General features: G+C 43.2%; 1 protein-coding gene across 8 annotated transcripts in view; it reads right to left on the bottom strand.

Annotated features, from left to right (window-relative positions):
• The window catches only part of LOC114879137 (serine/threonine-protein kinase NLK), a 119,098-nt gene that overhangs the window by 27,756 nt on the left and 77,398 nt on the right, over nt 1-13,944 (bottom strand). For all 8 annotated transcript variants that reach the window (XR_003789857.2, XR_003789860.2, XR_003789859.2 and 5 more), the window contains exon 4: nt 7,746-7,852. Coding sequence is in view for 4 of the 8 variants with exons in the window: in XM_029193745.2 (XP_029049578.1) it covers nt 7,746-7,852 (107 nt within the window). In the remaining 4 variants the exon portion in view is untranslated. The remainder of the gene's footprint in view (nt 1-7,745; nt 7,853-13,944) is intronic.

Raw genomic sequence — 13,944 nt, 5'->3', positions numbered from 1 at the left:
TCGTCGACCTATTTCTTCCTCGTTTCTCGACTTTCAACGCGGCTTTTAAACGCATCAATAAAATGCATCCCGGTTAATCGAGATTTAATCGCGCGGAAAGAAGAAGCGCCGTCTCTTATAGCGATATAATTAAATCGTTCTGTAGGAAAGATTTACAAGCACCTTGTATATCCTATCAATTTGGATAGAGAATATTCTAAAGCGAAATTTCGGCTTTGCCAAGCGAAGCGTCAGGTGGTTCTCGGAAAGACGAGGATGGAATTCCGCGGCAGAGGATCGGCCGGTTATCGGCCGGACCGAAAATAAGCTCGGCGTGACATCGAGTTCTGCTCTCTTTGTTTGCGCCACGTAATTCTGGCGATGCAGCGAGATTGCGCGCGAGTTTCAAAATTAACCGCAAGGTCAGCAAGAGGATCGGTCATCCGAGAAGCGATCTCGCCAGGCATGGTCGAGGTCAGCCTCGAGACGAACGATTTTCGAACGGGTCCAAAGAGAATTCTTCGAAATTTACGTAACGATGCACAATTTTCGGAACAGCAAAACGTTTGTTTCAAGAGAAAACAGATTCCGATGACGGATTCAACAGCTGGAGAACAACAGATTATTCGGAAAGCCAAGTGAATCGGCCATTCAACGTTATTGAAGCGTTATTCAATCTTGGCTATCTTGGCCTTAAACGCAGAGGGAGACAATCGGAGCGTGTAGCGAGATTATTGACAGCCACCTACGATGCTTGTCACCGAGCAACTATGTAATCTCGAGTTGTCTATCGTGGCCAAAGGATTACGGATTGTATCGTTACAGAAGCATAGAAATCCGAAGCTACCATTGAAAGAGGAGCAAAGATCGATCCGGAAGCCTCGATTCACGCGTGAAAGGGAAGAGACAAATCCTTGGTCATCATCGAAATGACACGTCTCGGAAGAAGTCGATTCCAACCCTGAAGACGTTGCCAATTCCAGGAGAACACGTTCGAACGATTTCATCGTCGATCACTTGTCGAATGTGGTGGCGATATAACGGCGAGGTTTCTTGCTAGGGAAAAGCTTGATTTTACATCGGTCGATGCTATAAAGGGTTCATCGCACCCGAACCGTATGCCTGCCATTCTCCTGTCTCGATTCCTCATTTCTTCTCTTCAGGGACGGCAGGCAGATCAGATCGACCGGGCTACCAACGTCGTACGAAAGTCAAGGACGAACGATTGACCGTCTCGGTTATTAACTTCAAGGTCGTTCCTCCTGCTTATGGTATTTCTTGCTTCTCGAGTATCGCGTACCGTTTTTAGTACACCTGTTGTGTTCTGTGACAACGGGATGATCAAAAATATGAACAGGTTAATTCTATTCGTAGCAGAGAATCTCGTCGACGAAGCGTGGCCTGAAAAATCACGATCGTCCAAGTTGCGCAGAGCTTGCAAGCTCGTTAGTCGGACGTCGTTGTTAAAGGGCTTCTCACCGTCGACGCTCTTCAGCTTCTGTTTTTTTTTTTCCCCGCGAGCTAATTGCATTCCTGCCTATCGGCCTCAAAAGCAACCGTATTCAATCGAAATTCCCTCCGACGTGACCCACCTTCGCCTGGACATCAGCTGATCGTTACTGGGTCATCGAAGGTTGAAGATGTAGGTTATAGGTATAAATAAAATCTTTTTTCGTAGCTATCAATGTACTCGGATCAAAATATTTTTCATCCAGTTATTCTCGATAACAGAGAGCGGGTATTTTAATTTTCCGAAATAGAAATTTTATTGAATACGAAATGTTCGCAAGGGGAAATAAAGGGCAGGCACGTTCGTGACACGGAAACCGGGTCGGATCTATAAAAGTCGATCCCAGACACGTGAAACGGGAATAATTCGATTTTAAATCGTTCGCACGGCCACGTGTCCGAACGGAAGTGGTTTCGCGCTCATAATCACCGATGCCAGTTTAATTCGGTCGCTTAATTAACCGCTCGTTAATGAAATCCAACCCAACGTTCGAATTTCTCGTCACGCGTTAACATTTGTGGTGAGTCCTGTATTTCAGCGGGGGCGGTGTTTGGATTGAAAAGAGGATTTCACTGGCGCGGGTGATTTCGATCGCAAAAGTGGTACTTAATTTTGTCGTTAAATCAACATCGGTGGAATAATTCTTAAAAGTTAAATAATAACCTTTTCAAGTAAAAAAGGAATTGTATCAGTGAAATAATTATCAAACGCCAATTAAGAAGAGTTGAAATTCTGAACGATAGAAGAGAGAAAAATTCGGTAGCGACGTATGCTAGTGTTTTTTGCAGATAAAACGTAGGAATTCAAACGGTGAAAATCGAAAGCATTGCTCAACGATTCGACGCTCAAAACGATTGCATAGAGAAACTAACGAACGGCGCCATCGAAAAGGCTGCCGGTGCTTTTAATTAATCCTTTGTAATTGTATCTATTTCCATCGAGCTGACTGGCCAGCGCGTGCATCCGGGATTTGTACATAAAACGGGATTTTCGTGGGAAAATGAAACGGCTGTGGCGAGTTTCAAAAACGTTTTTGAAACATCGAGCTTCTGGTTAAAGAACGTTTCAGTTCACACGGTTTTTGATTTCCCAAATTTTCATGCTCTTCTTTTTTCTCATTTTCACCATCTGCCACGATACTTCATTAAATTAAACTGGAAACAAATGTATCAAAGCGAGATATAAACGATGAAAATTTGATAAATTGATTTAAACTTTGTTTATAAATGAAAATTAAGCATGATTTCAATTTAACTTTCTCTGCAAAAGGAATAAAAATATAATTAAATGCAATTTCTACTGACAAATCTGATGCATTATAAATATTTTATACAAATTTCAAGCCGTCGCTATGTTAGATATTAACAGAACTTGCAGTAGTCAAGACTCGTCGGTGTTGTCGTTGATTCGAACTACTTGCAAGTAGTACAAGTATCGCTGATCAGACATCTGTTCATTTCGCTCTATACCACTTGCAATCTTACAACTCTTTCCGTCAAAAATATGAAGTAATCGGTAAGAAATTCATACATCGGCGAGGATCAACGACCCGATCCCTAAATTAGAATTTAAAAGCACCCAAGGGTGACACCCACGCAAACGTTCCGAACCTTCTGTCGTTCGTCTTTCCCCTTTGGTACCTAAGATCACACCAGCTGTTTGACCAAGCCCGCGTCTAATAGTTCCATTTTTTCCCCAACATTCAACCGTGAAACGAGACGTTCAAGTATCTCGGCTCGCGTTTCGGCCGGCTACCTTCTCCCTTTAATTAAGCCAAGCTTGAACTTTTTCAAACGAGATCACGATATTTACCCCGGTCTTTCTTCCCCGGTGAAAAGGAGTCTTAACACGCCTCGCGCGTTAACCTCTGAGGCCCCCGTTTCGCGCCCTTAGTTTCGTTGACGAAAGCGGAAAAGAACCGCGTGGCGAACAAAACTGCGATAGTAACGCGACCCATTCACCGTCCGTCTGGCGTGAACGCGCGAAATAATGCGCCGGATTTCTTTGCATCCCCTTCCGACGCTCGCGGGAGATCGTTTTAATTAGAGAAAAATATGCTTTCTTCTTTGAAGAACGACTGTCGTGCCTCTTAATCGTGAAATTATCAAATTAACCGTTCTTTTGCTTCTAATAATTAGAGTTTCGATGATTGGAATAATAGAATACTGGGGAAAAAGTAGACGAAGCTTCTATCGGACAAGGATCAGCTTAATTAAAACATCATGCAGAAGGATAGTAAGTAAGGAGGCGAGTTAGAGGAGGAGGAAGGAGGTTAAGCAAGCCGAGGAGAAAAGGAGAAGCCCTGGTGGCGGCGAGCAACCGACCGGATGACGGGGTCTGGGGTCACGGATGGGCGGTGGCAGGACTGGTTTCGGACCAGTCAAGAGAAGAAGAGGAGAACTCTGCTCTATCTGTCCGGGCTTTACGTGCAACGTTCTACCGGGTGGGAAAGTTTCAACGTCGAAAACGTAATTCGTGAGAAGTTTCAAGATTTCTCTCCAAATATTCTGACAAATAAAAACAATTCATTTCTGAGAAGAAAAGGCTATAGCTGTATTCAAACCTTATCGACCCTGTTTCGTATAGGGTAAAATACGCAAACTTTGAATTTCAATAGAGACTTGAAGCGGGTGAAATTCCAGCGTTTAGAGCCTTGTTGTTTCCAACCTGTCGAGAAACGCGATGGTTAACACGCTCGAAGAAGCGCCGCGGGCGTGGTTTTCGTCGGGGTTGTCGTGGAAATTAATTCGTCAAAGACGGACGAGATGGGAGGAGGCAACCGGTGTCTCTGGCTCCTTGTTTCTCGCGTATCGTGGAAAGTATGGGAGCCACGCCGTTAATACATCATCCCCGTGTCTATAGTTTTGTTCATATTTCGGTGCGCGAGTTTTCGAGGGTAATTTGTCAACGGTAGCCTCCGTTGTTCCCGTGCGTTGTCGCGACAGGATGCGCGGCAATCAGGATACAAAAGGAAGCATCAGTTCTCCAAGAAGAAGATACACGAGCCTCCATCTTTCGATGAAACTTTTATAATTCTCTAACGCCCAAATTCCGGCACATACTTTATATTGCACTATTATTTTCTTGGTTATTCGAGTACTCGAATTTCGAGTCGAACAATGATCGGTCGGTCGAGCCGAGTCGATCGTTTGAATTTGCCGAGCTACTCGAAATCGACGAACTGTTTGATATAAAAGCGAGCTACTCGAGAAAATCGAACTACTCGAATATTCGAGCCCTCGTGAAATAGTCAACTGTTTTTTTTTTTGGTTCTACATACTCTTCTTTCTCTTCATCTTCTATGGATGGTGATTCTACCAATAATAATAGATGAATATTCGTGTAACTCGAACAGTTCGAATTTGTACGAGTGACTCGAAAGTTAAACATCTACTCGAATATATTTGAGTAATTCGAACATTTTCGAACTGAAAATTCATCTTCAAGTAAATCGAAGTTTCACAAGGGCTCGAATATTCGAGTAGTTTGATTTTTTCGAGTAGCTCGCTTTTATATCAAACAGTTCGTCGATTTCGAGTAGCTCGGCAAATTCAAGCGATCGACTCGGCTCGAATAATCGAAGCGAGTTCAGCTCGGCTTGTAAATTACGAGTACTCGCACACCTCTAATCACTACACTATTATATATTTTTTCTTGTATTTTTTTGTTTCTTCTTGTTTTTCTTTTATTTTTCTGTATAGCGTATCCACAAAAAATTTTATTAAGGGCACAGACTCCTTCGAGGTCTGCTCCGAATCGATATAAGCGCCATTACATTTCAAAGCAATATGTATCCACTTATAAAAAGAGCCATGCCCGTATATTCAAATAAATAAATAATTTTTAATATATGTATAAAAGAGAGATTACTGTGAAAATTACCAGTATTCATAAATAAAAATGAATTAACCCTTTAACTGCGGGTGTGGTATATAAACAACATATTAATTTTTACTAATATCAAATAGTTTCTGACAAATAAAAATAATTCATTTCTGAGAAGAAAAGGCTCTAGCTGTATTCAAACCTTATCGATCCCGTTTGAATCGAACTTTGAATTTCAATAGAAACTTGATAACAGCTTAAATACCACTAAAATAAAAATAAAATAAATAAAATAAAAAAAACCTTTTAAAATAGAATATCACTTCAGTAATATAATTTAAAGTTAAAGCGATCGGTTGTGCTAAAAGTACCCGCAGTTAAAGGGTTAAAGAATAATGAAAGTAGTAATTAAGAAAGCAGTCGATTTGAAAATAATGAAACAACGCAGAAAAAGCATTCGCAGAATAATTTCTCGGGATTTTTCGTACGACGTAAACATTCGTGGCAGACAGCCACCCCCGTAGTCTGTTCCTTGTCCAGGAGGGTCGATAATTATTACTCCGCATTGAGAATCTCGCCGCGGCGACGCGTGCACTTTGTTATTTGCATTTTCCTGGCTGGGTGGAAACGAACAGAGAAAAGGGAGAAGGATATTCGTGGATTTATAAGAGGGTTGGCGAACAACGCAGGGGTTGCTGAAGAAGAGCGTCGTCGAGCACGGTTGCAGGGGTAGCGAAAAAGAATCAACGACCGCTTTAAAAGTAAGATTTTTGAGTAATGCTTTCGAGCGAGCGCTTTGGAAAAAGAGCGGCAGCGGCTGGTTTAATTAACTCGGCATTCTTCAAGCACGCGGACAAAGTTGAGGAAGCCGGCAGACACGAGGCTTTTTCAAAATAATTACACGACGATCTCGCTTCAAGAGGGAGCAGACGCTTCTGTTTCCCGATCGAAACATTCCGCTCAGACATCGTTCAAACGTATCTTTTGTATTATTTCAAAATAAAATAATTATCTACTCTTTAATTATTTTTCTGTTATTTATTACCTAAAAACATTTCCACCCCTTTGTCCCTGAATTTCTTCGACACAGAAAGCAACGAGCCTTAAATTCATGGTGAAGAGGGTGGGTGTCGTTAGGGGAGGCGAAAGAGACGAGACGCGACGTAAAAACGTATCGAAGGGCGGAGAAGAAATTTCCTTCGTTTTGATCTCGCTGAAACGCGACTTTGATTCTTTTGTCTGATAAAAAGGGTTGCCGGTGAAGGACCAACGCGAGTGGTGTCGTTACTCGCGTTCCGCGCCACCCACTATATCCCCCATGGAATTTCATTTCAAAGCAGTTCTGCTGCTTCTACCAACAACTATCTCCGACTGGACGTATTCTCCATGAAAATTGCTGCAGGTGAATCGCCATCTAATTGCTTCCCGATCACTTGGTCATTATTCAATGGTATTCGCGATACGTGCTTCTATAATAATCGTTTCTATTGTCTTAATATTAACTTCTATCCTCTTTGTTTTCCTCTCCGGTATACTGATAACTGTTATCAAGCCCGAGTTACCAGTCGACTCTTTCCTGGATTACTCCTTTAGACACTCCAGCACCACGATATATCGCCGCCGTTTATTCCAGCTCCTTTGTTAACGTTAAATCCTTTCTCATTTAAAAGTCTAAACCGCTGTCTCTGGCTCTTGGCTTTTCAACGAGTTTCTTACGGGGTCATCGAGCAAAACGATCCATCTCACTTTCCGTCCGCCACTTTTTTCGGTCTAAATTATAATTGTGAAACGTTCTAGCGTTCGTCCTCTTTCTTTTTCCACCTGGCTCCAGAGGTTATATAGGTTTTACATGAATAAAAGGCCGCGGTGCAAAGAACAAGGGAACAGCTATTAAAAATGAAGGAGAGTAATCCTTTTCTTTTCTTTCCTTCTTTTGGAAATATTACTTTTCAAATTCTCGACTGATATATTAAATAGAATTGTACGCCTGTTTTGGACGAAGCTGTATACCGATTAGAGGCCGCAGGTGGACGAGCGAGGAAGTGGCAAAAACCGCGAAACGAAAAGTAAATCTACGAGTATCTGGTGTAAAAGGCGGGACACGATGATGATGCTGTTCGTTGGGAGTGTGAAATCACCGGTAAAAGTATGATGTTGCTGTCAGTGAATCAGCTGCACTCTGACAGACTATCAGCACGTGGCTAATTGCTTCTCGAATTAGTGATACCACGATACTTTGGGAAAATTACTTTTTAAATAGCAAAATGATTAACCCGTTGATCGACAATTACGGTTATGCTAATGATAACGATAAATCTGAAAGCTTATAAAAATATGAAATTATACAAATTATTAACACGAATCGTGTAACGCGAAGAAATAAAAATTTCATGCGAATTGTAAATAAGAAACGAGAATGATGTTCACTCACCTCGAAGGATCTGGTAGAGGAAGACCTTGATGTGGTCGGGGCTGAGATGCTGCGGACTGACGATGATCTTGTGCAGATCGCTCTGTAACAGCTCCGTGATCACGTATCTGTGCAACGGCTCGTTAAGGAATTTATGGATAATCATTGAATGGCCAAGCTAGATTAAAGCGTGCCCATGTGGACGACTCTCAATTACCAACTAGACATCTTTTTCGCAGCGTCGTTCGCACGCTTGTCGATACCTCGTTACCCGTGAAAACTGCCAATATTAGCATCCATTATAAAATAAGAAACGAAAAGGAAAAATGATAAGATAAACCCGTTTAATTAATTGTAACCGCACACGCGAATGAATTCGAGCGAAAAGGGACTGGTCGCGACACCCTTCGTTTTTCCTTGCTTCTTTCACGAATGGTCGTCGAGGCGAGTTATCTGATCGCTTAATCACTTAATTCGTCGGGGAAAAAAAGAATCTAATTTGTAGCACTCTATCGATGATGGCGATAAAAGCCGCTCGAGTGAATCAGTAGCGTGATGCGAATCGAGTTTATTAGGGAAGGAATTTATGTCGATTTCAAATTACAGTTTGATTAAATAACTCTCGGATGAAGTTCATTAAATTAATAATTACCGGGTAGTCGAAGCGCGTACTTAAGGATCGACGGCAAGAAAATGTTTGGCGAATGATAACAAGCATAATTAATCGATCTAACCAGCTAACGAACCACAACGTAGACACTTTTGTCCGTGGTTCCATTAACAAAAGTGGATGCTTCGCCATGAGCTTGCCGTTTAGCATTGTCTCAGCTCGCGCTGGCTCAACTTCTGAAGAAGTTTCACCCCGTCGGAGTCAGGCCGAGCCCTGTAAATTACCCTGGCTGCTTTATTAAGGCCAGCCACTTTCGTCACGGTACTACGTCATCGGCTCTCGATTTCCTTCTTTTTTTCCCCCCCGTTTCTTCGCTGTTTCTTCTCCCTTATCTCCCCCCCCGGTTGCTTTCCCCCTCATTTCGATGGATTAGCTTCCTCGAAAGCCGACGAAAGAATCCATTAAGCTGGCCGGATCGGGAACGGGTGCCTCCTGATTACCAAGGTTTTCGTCCCGACGAACGTTTCAATCGAACGAGAAAGAAGGGATAACGATCGGCTGCGTCGTTTTCCTTGATTCTCGACAGAAATTATTTTACAAACGCGTGCAATGAAAATCGAAGATTTAATTCCACCCCTTTTCGTCGAGGGAAAACTAAAAAGCAGATAATTCCACGGTGGAAGAAATCTTCAAGTTTTAACGAAGTACCTTCGCCCGGTTGTTTTTAACAATTCTCCGGGAAACAATAAATTTCTATCCTACTTTCCCAAGAAGGGGTTGAAAGTTGTTCCTCTCGGTTTGTTAAGCTCTCGTCGCCTAGAAACCGGAAGATAAATCAAACTTAACATTCTGTTAAGGTGGTCAAGCTGATAACAAAAGAAATTAGAGAGCAAGCTCGGCGAAGTTGGACAATTACGGAAGTCACGGTTAATCGGCGCCCCACCCTCGGGAAACGACGAGCGGGGTGGAGTTGCTGCTCGTACGGTAACTTCTCCGCGGTAATTTCGAGAGAGCAACTCGATCGACGAAGAAAAAGAAGAGGGGTCGGAAGGAAAAGAGGGAGCAAGTTTCACGATAAAAAGCACTCGAAAAGTTTTTGCGCGACTCGAACGATGGCCGACCATTCGAGAGGCGAAATAAATGAGAGAGTATAGTCGGAGGGAGGGGTGGGATCGAAGCAGGGCATCGTATACGCGGCTTTTCCGCTTCCGCTATAAATTGAAACACGAGCCCTCCAAGTCGAAGGTGGATGTTTATCGGCTACTTTCTTTCCTTCTATCGATGCTCGTAAATATCTCACGGCTTTCTTGATTAATTATTAATTAGAGCAGTCAGAGCTCGTTACGAAGGGACAAAATAGGAAAGGAAGAAAGCAGTGTCGGTGTCGATCCAACTGTGACTCGAAATCTGAATCGATCTGGGTTCGAATGGTGTCCTTTGAAAATTCGTTTTTACTCATCGTAAAAGTAGAGAGGGAGGAGAGAAAAGGTTGGAAGAGAATGAGAAATAGTATAATGGCGGAATGAGGTCGACTGGTAGGTTGGAATGCAGGTAGAGGCTGGCTGCGAAGCCGGCGTGGTATGCAAGTCGACTGGTCCGTCCGGCTGGCTTTGGCTTCGAACACCTAAGCACAGCCTTTTGCCGACGTTGCTTTCCAACTATCTCTTTTCAGACGCGATCGATGGATCCACTCGAACACGGGCCAAAAGATATTTTCAATCGAGAAAAAGCGATCAGACGACTGGATAATTTTCCACCAACGATTCGGCCAAGGGAGGACGTTCGAGGTCGCGAGACGATATTCTTGGCAATCAGTTTTACGTTCCGTCTGTATTTTCTACGGTTATACAAGAAATAGCCGGAATTTTCTCGTTTCAACATTGAGAATAACATCTTTTATTTATCTTCTCAGTTATTCGATTAGTCTACTCTAACGTCTGCGAAACAATTGCACTTATTTTTCCTCTAGTTCTGATAATGAAACAATCACACGATTAAACGCGAGAAAATTGAATCAGTCAGCTCTCTTTCGAATGCCGAGGGGGAAAAAAAAGGAAAAATAAACGGTACGGCTCTTCACGTTCGACGTTTTTCACTCCATTTCATCGGTCGACGAACATCGTTGAAGAGAAAAGCAATCGAACGCCGACAATAGCTAATTGTTCATCAGACGTATCTCCGGCCAATCGGTGCTTCAGCACCATTTTCCAAACGATTTTGTGGGTTTTCTTTTACCTCCGTTCTATATCCTTTACTAAATATTATTGTAATATCCGATTATCCTCCGGTTCGGTTTCCCTTTCCGAACGCGTACCGCGCTGAAAATTGGGCAACGTCAGAATAACGAGATTTTGTGGAAAATAGAATTTTCATAGATCTCTCGTTCGTCGTTGAAAGGATTATTCAATATATCGATTACTTACTAAAGATATTAAGTTTGTTATTTTACAACATTCATATCTAAATTAAAATAAACACGTACAGTCTGTATATTTTTCTTTATCAAAGAAATCATCTATCACCTTCGACAAATTACAAAACGTAGTACTATACGTTAATGTCGCAATGCGTTTAATCGAACAACACAAGTTATCCATTAAATAGCATCCGCGAAATCTGCTTCGAAACCAGCGAAAGTCACCGACGAGACAATAGAATTTCCCTATAATCACGAGTCGAAGGATTTTACTTGAAAAAATCGGGATCATTTCACCTTTCACCGACAGCATTTAACTATTCCAGCCTATCGATCCGAGCGATCGATTATTAACTCTTCCAGTTTCTCGTGATTTATCGAAGACGCGTAGGCGAGGATCGTTTCATTAAACCGCGTTAAGCAAACTCGATCGCAACGGAACGTCTTCAATATTCATAATAACGCGTTCATTTGCAGCCAGATAATTGGCTGGTCCGACTCTTAAATCATCGGCTTCCAATCAACGAGCGATTAATCTGCGTACAGAGAACACTGGCCGACAGGAGAAATCGAACTTGAGAGATTTATTTATTTCGCGGATCGAAAGTGTCCACCCTGAACATGATTACTCGAGAGTGCCTACAGTGTTAATGTTATCAACATGTTAATGAAGGGTTACTTTAATGCATAGCGTTACCCTTTCTACCTAACCAAAGGCCAGGGATTGTTAGGTGTTTCGATATGCTGGAACCGTCAGGTTAATAACGTAGTACTACGTGTTTGCGTACGGTACAGAGATAGCAAGGTGAAACGATTCAGTCGACGCAGCTGGTACAGCCGATTACATTTCAATGGTACATTCAGGTGGACGTCGGAAACGAGGAGGCGTAGCCATCGTTGAATATCAATAGTCGCTTAAGGATGTCGTCTCGCGCGCGATCAACATCCAGGTTATTCTAATAACACAGAACCTTCTGTTGATCGATTAACATCAACGTTCCCGCGTCGAGCGAACCTAACGCAACTGCTACTCTCGACGTTCTCTAATTACCCTAGATTATCAATATTATCATGCTGGACAAATATTTGCGTAACTCGGAGTCAGAACCCCGCAAGATATCTCAGTTATTTAGAACGATGATAGGTGAACAGATACGTCACCCGAGGGGGTAGATTGAAATCTCTGAATTTCTTTTAATTAATCGAATTAAAAGGCAAACTGAAGGAACGTGTTCGTGAAACGCTTTGCCACGGAGTTTCACGCGAAAGCGCGAAAGTACACGCTTTGCAAAAAGGATTCTCGCGAAAGCTCTAAAGGTGATCGATTCGTCAAAGGACAGGATTAATTGGAAACAGAGGAGAGTTTTTAAAGTGCGCCTTTAAAGAGACGTCCGACCGACGGAGCGAAGAAAAAGGCTGCGCCGTTACTTTGAGGCCAGACGTTCCGAGTCCCAATGCGACCATCCCTTTTCACGAGCTGACCTTTTCAAAGCCACCCTACCTACCCCAATCGGGACTTCCTTTAGCTCGAAAGTTACACTTGAATCACACAACGTTTCCCGCGATTCCCTTTTTAGCCCCGTTAACGTTCCACGATGAATCTCCATCCTTGCGGAGCTTCTGATCAAAACGGAGGATTAATTATTCGACCGCTGAGATGGCAATATAAATTTCATTTTAAACATATTTATCGAGTAACTTCGAGTCTGGGTCGATCGTGATGTAAACTTTCGAAAAATAACAGTCCGCCGTTATAGGGCTGACTATTATAAGGAAAGGGGGGTAATCACTGTCTATTTACTTGACGCCTCTTCGTATCGGCACTCGACACCTTTCGATCGATCGTCGATTTCCACTTCCGCCTTTCTTTCGCCGATCCCGAGGAAAAAGGTGCACGTTCCTGGACGGTTTGACGATCGCGGCCGTTGCAGACGCTCCGATTGGCGGATCGATGCGCGTGTCTGCCTCCTGGTAGGCACGTCGACCGGTTCCTCGACAAAGCGACTTGCCCCTAGCATCTTCCAGTGCAAAGGGAATCGAGTATCCTGGCCGTTTCTTCTCTCTCCTCCTCGCTACTCTCCGCTCGGCGTGCTGATACCGGTCCAAGGAGAAGCTGCTGCGGAAGGAGGAGGAAGAAGAAACCTGGAAGAGGTTCGAATTCTTCGAGCTGGCTCCTCTCCCAGGACTCCTACGTTACGCTCTTTTTTTCGGCAATCTTCGACAATCAGCCTGTTCGATAGATCAATGGCTCGATTCAAACGGTCGAGAGGACGGATAAACCCTTCTGTTTTCTTCCTTCGAAGTCGCAACACTCGCGATCAAGCGAACATTTCCAGTCAATAAAGTGTAGATCCTGTTGCTATATTAATATCGGCTCTATGGTCGCTATAAAAAGATTATTAATCGTTCGACACGTGTTCGAACGTCAAAGGGAAGTTTCAGGGCGGATATATCGAGCCATAGATAAAGGTTATTGCTTCGACAAAGGTCCTGTTCATCGGTTTTCTTCATTTTTCCAGATATTTAGAAAGTCCTTAGCTATTTCGAAGGGATGTACCTGGCTCTATCTGTTTATCGATGAATCGTCGATGTCACCGAGGATACGCGTGTCTGGTCCCTTTGTTAGCCAAGGATGAGAAAGAAAAAGAATAAAGTTAAGGACGATGATGAAGGCTTAGAGAGCGAGGTGTTCGAGCAAGGCCAATCCGGCTCGTCCGACCGGTCAACCGAGTTCGAACTCGGCTCGCTGGCAAACAACTACGAGAACCAGCCGAGTCCCAGGATTCTTCTCAGCCCGATTCCTGTTGTTCCTCGTAAAAAATACCGATCTACATGGGACGTGAAAATTTTACAATGCGCCGCGTTCGAGATCGGCTCGAAGAACCGTCCGAGCTACCTTCCAACAACTGTTTCGACGCGTTTAACCCCCGTCATCCCCGTACCGATTTATTTCCCCGACGAACCCGAACGCTTACTTTTCTCGATAAAAAGCTACGACCTAGAAAGTTCAAAGCGAAATACTTTTGAATTGATTCTAAAAGAAACTGAGAAACGAACAAGACTGCACAGCGAGGGACGAGGGAAACAAAGAAGCTCTCGGCCCCAAAAACTGAGCGACCGAGCGATCGATACGTGCCACGATACTCGATATATGGAGGAGAAGCTCGCTGAGAGGAAGTCGCAATCAATGCTTC

This window comes from Osmia bicornis, chromosome 12 (assembly GCF_907164935.1).
Source record: "Osmia bicornis bicornis chromosome 12, iOsmBic2.1, whole genome shotgun sequence".
Lineage (NCBI taxonomy): Eukaryota > Metazoa > Arthropoda > Insecta > Hymenoptera > Megachilidae > Osmia > Osmia bicornis.
This window is presented reverse-complemented; position numbering and strand designations above follow the sequence as displayed.